This window comes from Hyperoodon ampullatus (genome assembly GCF_949752795.1).
Source record: "Hyperoodon ampullatus genome assembly, chromosome: 16".
Taxonomy (NCBI): domain Eukaryota; kingdom Metazoa; phylum Chordata; class Mammalia; order Artiodactyla; family Ziphiidae; genus Hyperoodon; species Hyperoodon ampullatus.
The window spans coordinates 27,857,105-27,870,219 of record NC_136929.1 but is presented as its reverse complement, the minus strand read 5'-3'; the positions used below and the strand labels follow the sequence as shown (position 1 = coordinate 27,870,219).

General features: G+C 35.6%; 1 protein-coding gene across 2 annotated transcripts in view; it reads right to left on the bottom strand.

Moving 5' to 3' along the window:
- MYCBP2 (MYC binding protein 2) overlaps nucleotides 1-13,115 on the bottom strand; it is a 266,872-nt gene that overhangs the window by 76,287 nt on the left and 177,470 nt on the right. For both annotated transcript variants that reach the window (XM_079721660.1, XM_079721659.1), the window contains exons 48-52: nucleotides 11,531-11,586; nucleotides 9,258-9,373; nucleotides 7,114-7,211; nucleotides 5,977-6,093; nucleotides 5,105-5,245 (exon numbers count right to left, since the gene is read on the bottom strand). In XM_079721660.1, coding sequence (XP_079577786.1) covers nucleotides 5,105-5,245; nucleotides 5,977-6,093; nucleotides 7,114-7,211; nucleotides 9,258-9,373; nucleotides 11,531-11,586 — 528 coding nt within the window. The remainder of the gene's footprint in view (nucleotides 1-5,104; nucleotides 5,246-5,976; nucleotides 6,094-7,113; nucleotides 7,212-9,257; nucleotides 9,374-11,530; nucleotides 11,587-13,115) is intronic.

Here is a 13,115-nt window from a genome sequence, read left to right as displayed (position 1 = left end):
CTAGATTAAGGTAGACTGAACATAAAAAAATGGGCTTTGGAATCACATCAACTGGAGTTCCAGAGCTTGCTCCACTACTTACTACTTATGATCTTGGGAGAATAGCTCTCTTCTGTCACTGGAAAAATGAGAATGATAAAAACTTAACATCAAAGGGGCACAATGAAAATTAAATGAGAGAATTAAGGTATGGAGCATAAGAGGGTCAGAAATTATTTTAAGCAGTATGATCCTACCAAATGCCAAGAACTAAAATTTAGTATTTAACAAATGTTGAAAGCCTACCACGAGCAAAATGTAATATTTAACACTCTGGAAAAAAAATATAAGAAGGGATCCTAAATGAGCCCTAACCCTTGAGGAGCTTAACAGAAATAAGAGGTTTATAAATACAAATGGGCTAAAGGCCAAAAAAAAAAATCCAAACTAAACATTATGGGTAGTTGGAGAAAGACATTTATAAGCCTTTTCTGCTTTTACAGACAAAGTGTTACCTGAGAAAGGAGAGAAAAAGCTAATGTCCCCAATACTTATATGCTTTTTACCCTCAATTCTTGCTTCACCCGTATCAACCATTTTTTAGTTCCCATACATAGCATGCCTCCATAACTTTGGACATCTGACTCTCTAATGTGAAATTACTTCACTTTGTCCTGGCAATTTTTCCTTAAGATTTCCTCAAATGTCACCTCCTAAGTAAAGTCACTCTAGAACTTAACATAATGCAACTTAATTATCTGAATATTGTATGTCTATCCCATTACATAGTGAGTACCCCAAGATCAAGAACTGCACTCTTACTTATTTTGTATCCCTCCCCTTTGCCTCTCCACCCAACACCTACTTCCCAGCTTAGTATCTGGTACATAATAAAATAAGGACTCAATAAATATATGCTGAGTGAACAATTAATGAACTGATAACTACAGCATTATTGGGATGTACAGGGATGAGAAACGTTGATAGAAACTTTTGAGCCTGGCCAATTAGGAAAATATTAGAAAAGTTAGGAAAAAAAATGGAAGCAAAAGCATTTTAGACAAATGAAACAACATAAACAAAGACTCTAAGATGTAAAATTAAACAGTGTGCTCTAAAAGGGGCAACAAGTTCTAACAGACCGTGAGCACCTCACAAAAAACAATCTGCACTCTTCATATTTATCCCTATTCTTCCCACTGATGTAAAAAAATTTTTTTGATTTAAAAATATTCTAAAAAAGACATAGTCATAATATGGATGCCTAATGTTTTTTAATCTCTAAACTAGAGCATTACTAAAGTACTAAAACACAGTTAAAGTCATATTTGAACTAAGTTAGGATGTCATTATTTCTCAGTAAAGTAATGATGTTTAAATAGAACTAATGCTAGGTAGGCCAAAATTTAGCTAAAGTACTTATCTACAATGAAAATGATAGTTCTACAGTATGAGTAAATAAACAAGACAGTGCAACAAAAATAATTTTAAAGTTCATTCTAAATATGACTATTTATGGTAATCTTTTTCAAAAAAAATAGTTCATCAAATATTTAGTCAGTGTTCAATTTCCAATCCCTACCCCCATTCTCTCCAACAGTTTGTTTGAGTCAGGCTCCAAACAGGGTACACGCATTCATGTGAATACAATTGTTGTAACTAGAAAAGGCTGCAGAGGTTGAGGTAAGGGCTGCTCAAGGCAACTTTTTGGTACTTTTGCATCTCTTTAAGTTAGTGGCATTAGTCCTCAATAATTTCTAATTTTATTTCAAATCTCCTAGTTTTCTTTTTTTAATTGAGTAGTGTTTCACAATGGGTAGCCATAATTTATAGTTGATTTACTCACAAACGAACTGAAGTATAAAAAGGGAGAATAGGTGGCCAGCATTTTTCTAGTAGTAAATGAAGTAAGAGATGCAAAGGGAAGAAGCAGCAAGATGCGTTTGTTCAGCTCTATTAGTTCCTTGAGGAGATGAGATGGAATCATTATCCCCTCTATGTCCTATCATGCTCTGCCCTGTAGAGTAAGGTACTCATTAAAAACTTAGTGACTGTATGAGAGGCTGTCCTGGTCCTTAAAATCAAAACCTTGGAAAACCAGCCTGTTCTTGCCTATGCCAGGCTCTGACTCTGTGGGTCCTCATATAACATCCTCACTGAAGCAACTTTATACCAGATCTATTTGAAGCCCTAGGCCAGTTGTCACACATCCCCTCTGCCCTCTTTGGTCACCACATAAAATATAAACCCTTATGTCATCTACCTGTTCTCTTTTTATACCAAAACTACTCTAGGCTTCTTCCTGATCCAACATCTAATTATTCCCATTTGTCCCATGACTTTATATTGTATCTAATGGGACTCTTCCTCCAATGCTACACAAACTCTCTTTCAAACCTTGCAGGTCACAGTGTTGCCATCACTGGTACGTCTTCGTGTCGATGGGGATATCATGCAACTGCCTAGCCTTTTAGTTCTTAGACTTGGGAAGTTCCAATGACCTTTACTTCCGACATACTTCAGCTGCCCTCTCACGGCCACATTAATGAGCCATTTTATTCAATAAAATGCTCTAAGTATGAAATCAAATTCAAACATGCTATGTTATCACAAAAATTGCCTATCTCCTTCCAGCTCTTCAAGTATAGCACACTCAGTATATTGTTCTATTTTATTAAGTCCTCCAAGTCCCTTGGACCGTCCATTTGTCCTTTCACATTTCCAACTCAGGCTGGATCCCACAGCTGGTGATCTCAATTGCTCTTTCATCAGCATCTGAAATTCCCTTTTGTCCCTATTTTCCTGTCACAGCAGCCCAGGAAATTCCAGCCAATGCTATCATCTGTTTTCCTGGCTCCTTTAATGCTGGATACTTAGGGTCATGGGAGAGGAAGGGTATCCAGAATGGATCTATCCAGTGGTCCCACTGGGTCCTCAGTGGCCCAATAATCCCCAAACAAGTAGTTTTTTTTGTCAGATCCCGCTATTTCTCTCAAGCATTACTCCAAATCTTTATGGCATTTCTAAACTCTCTAGCTTAACTCAATTGTTTCAATCTCAGCTGATGACTTTTCTCCCTTCTATATGGAAATCATGGTCTCCTTCAACCTATTCCCTTCCTCCCTCAACCCTAAAAACTTACCCACTGCCATATATACCCCCTCCTCCTTCACAGAAACAACTCTCCAATGTGCCCTCAATTCTATTTTCTCCTCCTCTTTCAGCCTTCAGATTTCTTATCTACATCTTTAATGTCTCCCTTTTCTACTGGCATCTTTCCTTTAATTTGTAAGGATCTCAAGTCACTACCATCTTTGAAATAAAGGAACCAGAAAAACCTCAGCCTTCTTAATGATACCAGATACTCTGAGTTACTTAATGTTAAAAGAGAACTCATGTCATTCTTCAACATAAAGACAAGCTAGAAAATATCAAAAGCTACTTCATTTTACTTTCTATCTCCAATATTCTTCATCTAGATTTTTCAAATAAGTCAGTGATAATCTCCTCATTCACATACCAGTGAAAAGCCATCAACGAGTATTTGTACGGCTCACTCCATTTAGCGTTCCCTCTCACCTTTATTATGTCCTCTCTCTCTGACCTCAAGACTGTCTACTAAAAACTGTCTCTTGGCTAGAGTTTAAAAGCATCAAATAACAGAACAGCAGTGGTCCAAAATGAAGCCATGGGATTCAGAACTTCAACACACAGCACACTTCTTGCTCTTCCTTTCTACCTTTGTTTATTCTCTTGCTCTATCTGTGTGAATATCTTCCTCTTCCAAAACCACCTTCTCAAATGAGCAAACAAAGGAATTAGGAAGAATATATTGAAGTGGGGAAGGTAGTAAAGATAATATAATCTAATATAATGCCTTATTAGGGCCTTAAAATACACAAAACTCTAAATTGGTCAAAATTTTTAAAATGTGCTGTTAATGAAATAAACAAAATGGCTATTATAATTATCTCATTTAAAATATCATTTTCGTAATCCTGAAGAATATTTGGTTACCATAATGAGAGATGGGTTCAAACCACTTAAGGCCAACTTTCGAGCCACAGATGAAAAAAATCAAAAAATCAAAAAAGCAGTAGACCAACACTCTCCAAACTTTATCACGCATCTATTTGTAAAAAGTATACAGATACATATATCTCTCCCCACTGTACTATTATAAAACATATACAAAGGAATAGAGAAAAGAATGAAATCAATAAATTTAAATAGAAGTTCTGTTATTTTCTTTCCCAAAGAATCATCTTGTATACACCCCTTTGGAGAACATTACTCTCAACTATTAAGGAGAAAAACAAACAATATATTAAATGATTTGATATAAAGAGCTAGTTTTATATACTTATTTTTAAGAAATTCCACTGTTTAAAATACTAAGTTTTTTTTTAAATAAAAATTTACCTGTTCTATTCATTAGCAGTGTCATAAGGAATACATTTGATGGAAATGGAAAAGAAAAAAATCATATATTTCTGTTTAAATTATAAAAAGAGCTGTGGGTTCCTATCATATTTACTGATATAGCAAACCTCTGAACACTCTAAGTATTCTACTGCATCTGTCAAAGAGGCTCAGTGAATTCTCTCAGACACTAAGATTTAACTTCAACTAGAACACTACAGCACCACAAGTCTAAAAATCCACCTTATTTTAACACAGCAGTATCACATGCCAAGAAAGAAAAGATCCAAACTTAGACAACATAGAATTACAAAATGCCAACATAAAAAAAATACATTATACATATTTCTGAAATGAAGAGTAACACTGAATTCTTAAATTTTAGTTTGGAATTCATTCCAAACAGTAGTGTGAATAAGAAAGGGGGAAAAAAACGAAACCGCTCTCGTTCCCTACCTCTGTGTAAGGAATTCAGCAGGCCTAGTTTTAATTTACTACTTCTTGCTTGTGATGGACCATAGTAAGTAGTAAGGTCCTTAGCCTTGCCAAACTCCCTCTTTATTACACAGAAGCTCTCAGAATTCAAGCACTTAAAGTTATTTAGTTGTGGTTTACCTCAGAACTGAGAAGCCTTAATTAAAGAAAGCCCTGTAATGAGGACACAGTATACCTAGAAAGCTTTTTAAAACCACCTTTTACTTACGTCAACAGGGACCAGAAGACTCTTCCCAAGATGCTGATTAAAAGAGAGGCACCAGGCTTCAGTGTAACCATTCATGTTAGGAACATACTTCTTTATCGTCTCATCATTCAGCCTCAGCCACACACCATCATCATTGTGGATCTACAGAATATATGCAACAGAAACAAGCCACGCCCTCCTGTAACTCCTATGAGGGTAGCAAGGTCTGAAAGGCTACAAAGCAGGCAAATAATGCTGGACATGGAGATTAAGCATCTAGTTTTTGCAGAAGGTAAGAATGAGAGAACCTTTAAGGAAAAAACCAGCAAGGAATGCCAAGCAACATGATGATTCACATGGTGAGATTGTAAAAAACAATGTCACTTAGGAGTAAAAGCACACAAAAAAATCGCACTTTAAGATAAATATTTCAAACATAAAATCAGATGTTTCCCAAAAGAACTTAAGATTTCCTTCCCCTCAATTTAGATTTTCATAATTGGAAGTTACTTGACTGAATTATTAGAAATATGTACTGTCCAAAGTTAAGGCAATATAATAAACACATTCAAAAACAAACCACATTCTAAAAATTCAAGAAAAACTGTACTCATTTTCATTGAATCCTTGTACAGGTTCTGACTACCATGTTAACTGAATTCCTTTTATGCTAAAAATATAATTTTAGTTACTTTTTTTATTGATAAAGAAAAATGAATGCAATGTTTGAAACTCAATGAACAGAATTTTGAAATTCTGTGAAATGACTTCCCAAACACTACCCAAACTGCTTAAAACACATTCTAACAAACAATTTAGTAAACTTACATTGTGCAAACAATGCAAAAACTTTCTGTCCAAAATTTGTTACCAAGTGTTTCCTTACAAATTACCTCATCAATGAAAGTGATGGTTCCATTGACCTTCACTATGCCTATCTGCTCACTCTGAAGGGAAGGGTGGCTACGGATACGGAGCCCTGCACTGTCCTTGGCCACAAATCTTCGAACCTGAGAAAGGCAAAGACAGACAGGTGAGACAGGGGAAATCACGGAACAGAAGTCCTTATAAGTAAGTGGTAAGAGAGAAAATTAAACAGATTTGAAAGTATAATTCTGATAAAGTTTCGAAAATTATTTGTAGCTGGTTTCCCTGGGCAAATAACAGTGGTTAATTTATGAAAACAACAAGAGAAAACATTTATAAAAACAACATTTTAAAAAAATGTTTTTTAAAATGTGTAAAAATGTAAATTATTGAAAAAATAGAAAATTATTAATATACGTTTATAATTTCTTTTCTAAACTTTGAAGACATGATAAAAAGGAGAAAAGAGCCATTTTTTTCCTTTCAGAAAGGTATATAAATTCTATTATCCATATTTCATTTTTAATAAGTAGTTTACTAAAACTCCTATAGTGCTTACTCTTTAGATGTTAGGAAATGAATTTTTTCTTTTAACAGCACAGGATACGTTAACTTTGTCAACTTTATACACTTAATTTCGGTAGACGTTCTGTGAATTGTAAACTTTCTTTCTTTCTTTTTTTTTTTTTTTAAGGGTAGCTTTTATTTATTCATTTGGCTGCACCAAGTCTTAGTTGTGGCACGCGGGATCTTTCGTTGCAGCATGTGGGATCTTCCGTTGCGGCATGCGGGATCTTTAGTTGCGGCATGCAGCATCTAGTTCCCTGACCAGGGATCGAAACTGGGCCCCTTGCATTGGCAGTGCGGAGTCTTAACCACTGGACCACCAGGGAAGTCCCAACTGTAAACTTTCAATAACAGAAAGTACACAAGGCCTATAAATTACTATAGCATTATACAAAGAAGCCAAAAAGTACAGGTTCTACAATTGAGAAATGATTAGAATTACCATGAACTATTCTTCAAGTTCATTTAGGAATACTCAGAATTCGAATACTGAAATAAAGTAAAATATGAGGTGTTTGATGGCTACCTTGAAGCATCAATGAAGAAAATTAATAAATCTCAGACCAGTTCATGTTCTGATTTCATTCTACCCTAACCTTATTTGGTTGAGGCTCAGTCTTTGGTTTGACCAGCTGAGTTCCTGGTGGTATCATCCCTTTTGGTGGGTCTTTTACTTTTACTTCTAGGCCAGCATCTGTAAGAAAAGGAAGGGAACTGTAACACTTGAGAACACGAGGGAGGGAGGACCCTTAAACCTAACTTAATACACATTCACAGGCTATTTTAAACAATTAAAACAAATATCTGAATTCTGTCCTTTTAAGGTGATTAATATTTAATAGCTAAGAGAGGAATATCTGAAAAATGACCTTAAGATTCCAAAGGGGTGTCTCAGGGGTTCAAGGAAAAGAGGAGGGGCTATAGAATATGTAAACTAATACTGAAAAATTCAAAATAATCAAAAAGAAACGCTTGTGTGATCAAACGTTATCTCATAACAACCAATCAGAACACTACTCATCATCTATACCAATCATCTCATGAGTAACAGGCAGCACAGTGTGGTGTTTAAGAGCTGGGCTTCTCACGTTAGACTTGGCTGTTCCCACATCTGCCACCTGCTGTTTGACTCTCTGTGCCTCATTTTTTTAATCTATAAAATAGGGATGAGAATAGCACCTATCTCACTGAGATGCTGTGAGAATGAAATGATTTTAAAAATATATATATAAAATATGTAAGGTGTGTATAAAAATTTTTAGATATATATTAAATGCTATTATCATCCTCCTTATTCTAATGAATTATTATCTGTCCTTGACTGCAGTCAAGCAAGATCCTAGTCTACTAACAGTTTGGTCACCTTTGGAGAAAGCTAAGTTAAGAAGGTGGGGAACAAAATGAATGATTCTAAGTAACTATGAATCTTTTTCTTCAGTGTCTTTCCAGAAAACAAATATAAGTGGATTTTTCTTATCTACTTTGTATCAGTTTCCTTTACCCGCTATTAGTCAAGAAGAAACCATTCTTGACTATCTCCACTTTTGAGCTGCTGTAATGTGTGCCCCTTGCACATCACTACTTATATTCTACTTCATGTGATTTTGTTTGGCTGTTTTATCTTACAATCATCAGTAAGTTGTCAACACTTGCCAGGAATTGTCTTACCTAGAACATGTTTTGCCCAGAAACAGCGAAAGTTTGCTGAACTAAAGGCTTTAAAGATATGCTGAAATAAAAGAGTGCAGCAAAGGCTGCCACTAAATGTCTCTAGGTTGGTATAGATGAATCTAATATATCTGATCCTATAGTTGCATTAATGTATACTCTATACATCTATGGTTACAGCAATGTAAAGTACCTCTTTATCTTCACTGTAAAAACAAACTACTTAAAGTTTCCCAAAGGGTATTTTGGTGGAATGTTAATCAGTATTACTTTTATCTCTAACCTGCCTCCTCTTCCCTACATGTAAGGTTCTCAAGATAAGGATTAAACAAATTTAGAGAGGATTCTTAATTTCAAGATTTCTTAGAATCCCAAATATGATAATATGAATTGTATTAATGTCTAAGATGAGACTACAATATATTGGGCTTTCTAAATCTGCCTGATCATAGGAACCCTTTTGCTTGAGGAGCATTAGGAAAGACAGTATTATAAGGAATTCATATTGATAAACCCTTATTAGAGCTTTGTTGTCCTACTGTTGTCCTATTATATGGATAGTTTAAAAATAAAGAAAAGAGAAAGATTAATGCCCAAAGGAAAAGCAATATATTTTTCAAAGTTAGTGGTAGGTAAAAAAAATTCATCCTTTCGGCAAGTATTTATTGAGCAGCCATCATGCGCCAGGCACTGAGCCAGACTGGGAGATCCAAAGATGAAAGAGGTGTCTGCTCACAGCCAGGAAGGGAAGACAGACATACCACAGGGTAGGGAGACGAGGCATGCACATGGTTATAGCACAGCATGGAGGAGATCGAACCTGACCAGCCACATCAGGGAATGCAGGGAAGGAATCATGAGGGCTACAATGACCCATAAATTATTACAACATTTTAAGACCTTAACAATGCACGAATTAAGTACTCATTCTAAAGGAGGATATGAAGCCCCCTAAAAGTTATGAAATCTGTCCATGTCTGTGACACATGTTAAAGGGCAAACTAGAACAGAAAGAGGATTTTGATTCTAGCTCTTTGCACTAAGTAACTCACAACTTAAAAAAAAAAAATACCTATTTCAATGCCATCGATTGTAACATGAATGGTGTAGAGTCCAATAGCCCCCGGAGTCCAATTTGCACAGTAAGTGCCATCGTTATTGACCCGAATCAGCATATTCTCACTGGGCCTGAAAGGAAATAAGATGGGTAATGCAACATTTACTTTTGGTTAAACAGCTGACATCATCATTAACATGTATCAGCAAACATAAAATTTCTGATTGTATTATCACAATGAATAGCAATCCTACTGTCAGAGCATGTTTTCCTACTCTCCTTGATTGAATTTACTTTTTCCTCCTCACCTCAAACCTCTAGCACCACTCTTCCTCACTCTCAGCTGATCATGACCTCATCACTTTCTTCAGTGAAAAACAGAAGCAATCAGATACAACCTCAAAGTTGCAATCAGATTAAACCTATTTTCATCTACCTCCTGTTACAATGGAAGGAGTGTCCTGGGTCTTGTCCAAAGCCAGCCACTCCATTTGGGCTGTGAATCTCGTTCCGTCAGCACTTCTGTGATGCAATTATCTTGCTCTCTCTCATTCACCGTCAATTTCTCCCACTTTTACTGGATCGTTTCTATTTCTCTTTCCTTTCTATACAAACAAACTCAGAATCTTCCATCTTAAACACCTCCCCTTGATATTACAGCCTTCCCTAATATGGCCTCATATATTTTTTCCCATTTACAGCAAAACTTATCTAAAGAATTACCTACAATCACTCTCCGTTTCCTCATTTCCGATTCTCTTCCAAAGCTTATTATCCTCACTAGACTTTTGCTCCCAATACTTCATTGCAATTGATCATGTCACAGTCACCAATGACCACCATGTCCCCAAATCCAATCATTGCTTCTTCATCCTCAGCAACCTCTCAGTAGCATTTGATAACAGCTGACAACTCCTCCTTTCTTGAAAAACCTTCTGCAACACTTTTCTGGTTTTTCTTGTACCTCACTGGCCATTCTTTCTCAGTGTTTTGTTGGCTCTCCCTTTTCTGAGCACCCTTTAACTTACAGAATGCCCCAGGATTTGGGTCTAGATCTTCTTTTTTCTTTCAGTGTCATCTCTCTAGTTGACCAGTCATCCATTCCTCAGTTTTAAATACCATATGTATAAAGATGACTCAAACATTTATTTCTCCCCTGAATTTTGAACTGGTATTTCCCGCTGCCCTGGAAATATCCCCACTTGCATAACTAAGAGGCATCTTGGCATCTCAATTTTAATATACCCACAGAAGAATTATCATTTCCTCCTCACCCCAGCACCCAGCAAAACAAAAAACTCTTGCTCATTTCTCAGACTTTTTGATCCCCATAAAAATCATGATACCAGGGGTCAGTAACATTTTCTTTAATGGTATTTTAGTCTATTGCGCCAAGCAGTCTTTGTCACAACTTTTTAACTCTGTCACTGTAGTGTAAAAACAGCCACAGACGATACATCAGCTCATGAGCAAGGCTGTGTTCTAATATAACTTTACAAAAACATGCCTGGTTGGGTCTGCCGGCCAATCTTGGCAAACCCCTCTTCTGCTGGATAATCTCTAATAAGTTAATTAATTTCTAATTAAGTTAATTTTAAGTTAATGCTGTTTCAGATTCACTTCAGAGCTTTTTCTAAATTCTACAGAGGTGGTCTGTCTAAAGTACAATCCATCTAATAAGTTTTTCCAAGCAACTGTTTTAAAAAGTACTTCTCCTAACAAGCAAATAAAATAGTAAGCCAAAAACTCTGTTTCAGAAAATCTGCTTCAATCTGGAGTTAAAATAATTACCCAGGGGCTTAAAATTAAAGGACTTCATAACTGAAAATACAAATACAACATACACTGAAATCGCTCTGTCACTCATTAGGTGAAGGGAGAGGGCAGCAAAAAGAGAAAAAACAAACTAACCAATGCTTTACAAGCCAACTTATATACTTTTAGATACTTTAGTACCTTAGTATTATGTAACATATTGGCAGTACTACAGTTCAATATAAATACATTCTACCTGTGAATCTACACATTATAAAACCTGTCGTAAATCTCTTCCAGGGGATATGGGGATATATGTATACGTATAGCTGATTCACTTTGTTACAGAGCAGAAATTAACACAACATTGTAAAGCAATTATACTCCAATAAGGATGTTAAAAAAAAATCTCTACCAGGAATTTTTAAATTCTATATTTATTTATAGAAAATAAGGCTGGAATGCAGGGTGATCTTAGTTATAAGCAGTTGGCAACACATGTTTTGGCTATGCTTTGAGAAAATTATCCTCACCTCTTAGGAGTCGGTGATGCAAAACGCAGTTCTTCAAATGAGTAATTTTCATAAACCTTTAAGAAAGAGATGAGCAAGAATCACAAAATCATTAGAAACGTTCTTAACTAATGCACTGATAGAACATTCAATAAATGGTGCTGAGACAACTGGTTATCCATACAGGAGAAAAAGAAAAAACTCAATTACTTACATCACACCATTTACAAAAATAAATTCTAGGTGTGTTAAAGACCTAGATGTAACAAATAAAACATCAACAAAATCAGAAGAAGAAAAAGATAATATGTTTTGAGCACATTAAAATTTTAAATTTCTCCAAAACAATGACACTATAAAGAAATGGCAAAGTTAAGCCTTCACCTGGGACAAGGGGATTCGTAATTCATTTAACCTTAACGGGATATGAATCCATAATATATACAGAACAAATCAATACAAAAGACAGAAACAACACAAAAGAAAAGTGAGTAAAGGCAAGTCACTGAAGAGGGAAATCTGAAAGGCCAATAAACATTTGAAAAGTTATTCAACTAGACTGCGGATCAAGAAAATGCAAATTAAAACAACAAGATGATCCTATCACAGTCATCAAGTTGTGCTGGTAAGAACCAAATGCTGGTGAGAACATGAAATACCTAGCATTTTGATACACTGCTCATGGGCATATAAATTTTGGCAATATTTAATATAGCTGAAGACAGGTATGTCCTACTATCCAGCAGTTCCACTTCTAGATATATATCTTAGAAAAACTCTCGCTCATGTGCAAAAGGAGACATATACGAGGATGTTTATTTCAATATAATTTACAGTAGTGAAAAAACTAGAAACAATCTAAATGCCCATCAGTAGGGGAATGAACAAATTATGGAACAGTAATACACTGGAATACTTCAAAGCAGATAAATTGAATGCACTACAGCTACATGACTAAACGTTTAAAACAATGTTGGGCAAACACTGGCAAAGTGATAGATGCATATGATACCATTTTTATAAACTTCTGAAAAATACACAAAATTCTAAATACTATATTCCTTATAGATTAATTTGTACTCAGTAAAATACAAAAAATGTATCTGGGGAAGAAGAACCATTAATTACCTTCAGGACAGTGGTTACCTCTAGGGAAGGGATGGGAATGGGTCCAGGGAGAAGGGTTTACAGAGGGTTGCAATTGTACTGTTAACAATCTGTCTCTTAACAGAAATAACAAAAAGATCTGAAAAAGTTTGGTTAAATGTAAAGATAAAAATGGGTTGTAGGTACATGAAACTTGTCACATTATTTCCAATACTTTTATATTCCTGCAGCAATTCCAAATAAACCTTTCAAGGTTCAGGTAAAGTTCTCCAATTGCTCATTCATTTCTAACTACTACTATAGTTACAGCAAAGAGAAGCACACCCACACCACTCACAAGCCCCCTTCCTTCGCCCCACCCTCGCTATTTCCATGAAAGTGATTTAGAAATGACCTAGCTTCTGTCACCTACTAAAAAGTTACAAGTGAGGAAAACGCAATTTCAGGGTAAGTCTAACAAGATTACAACGGTGTTAATAGCAGGAAAACTCAGGTTTCC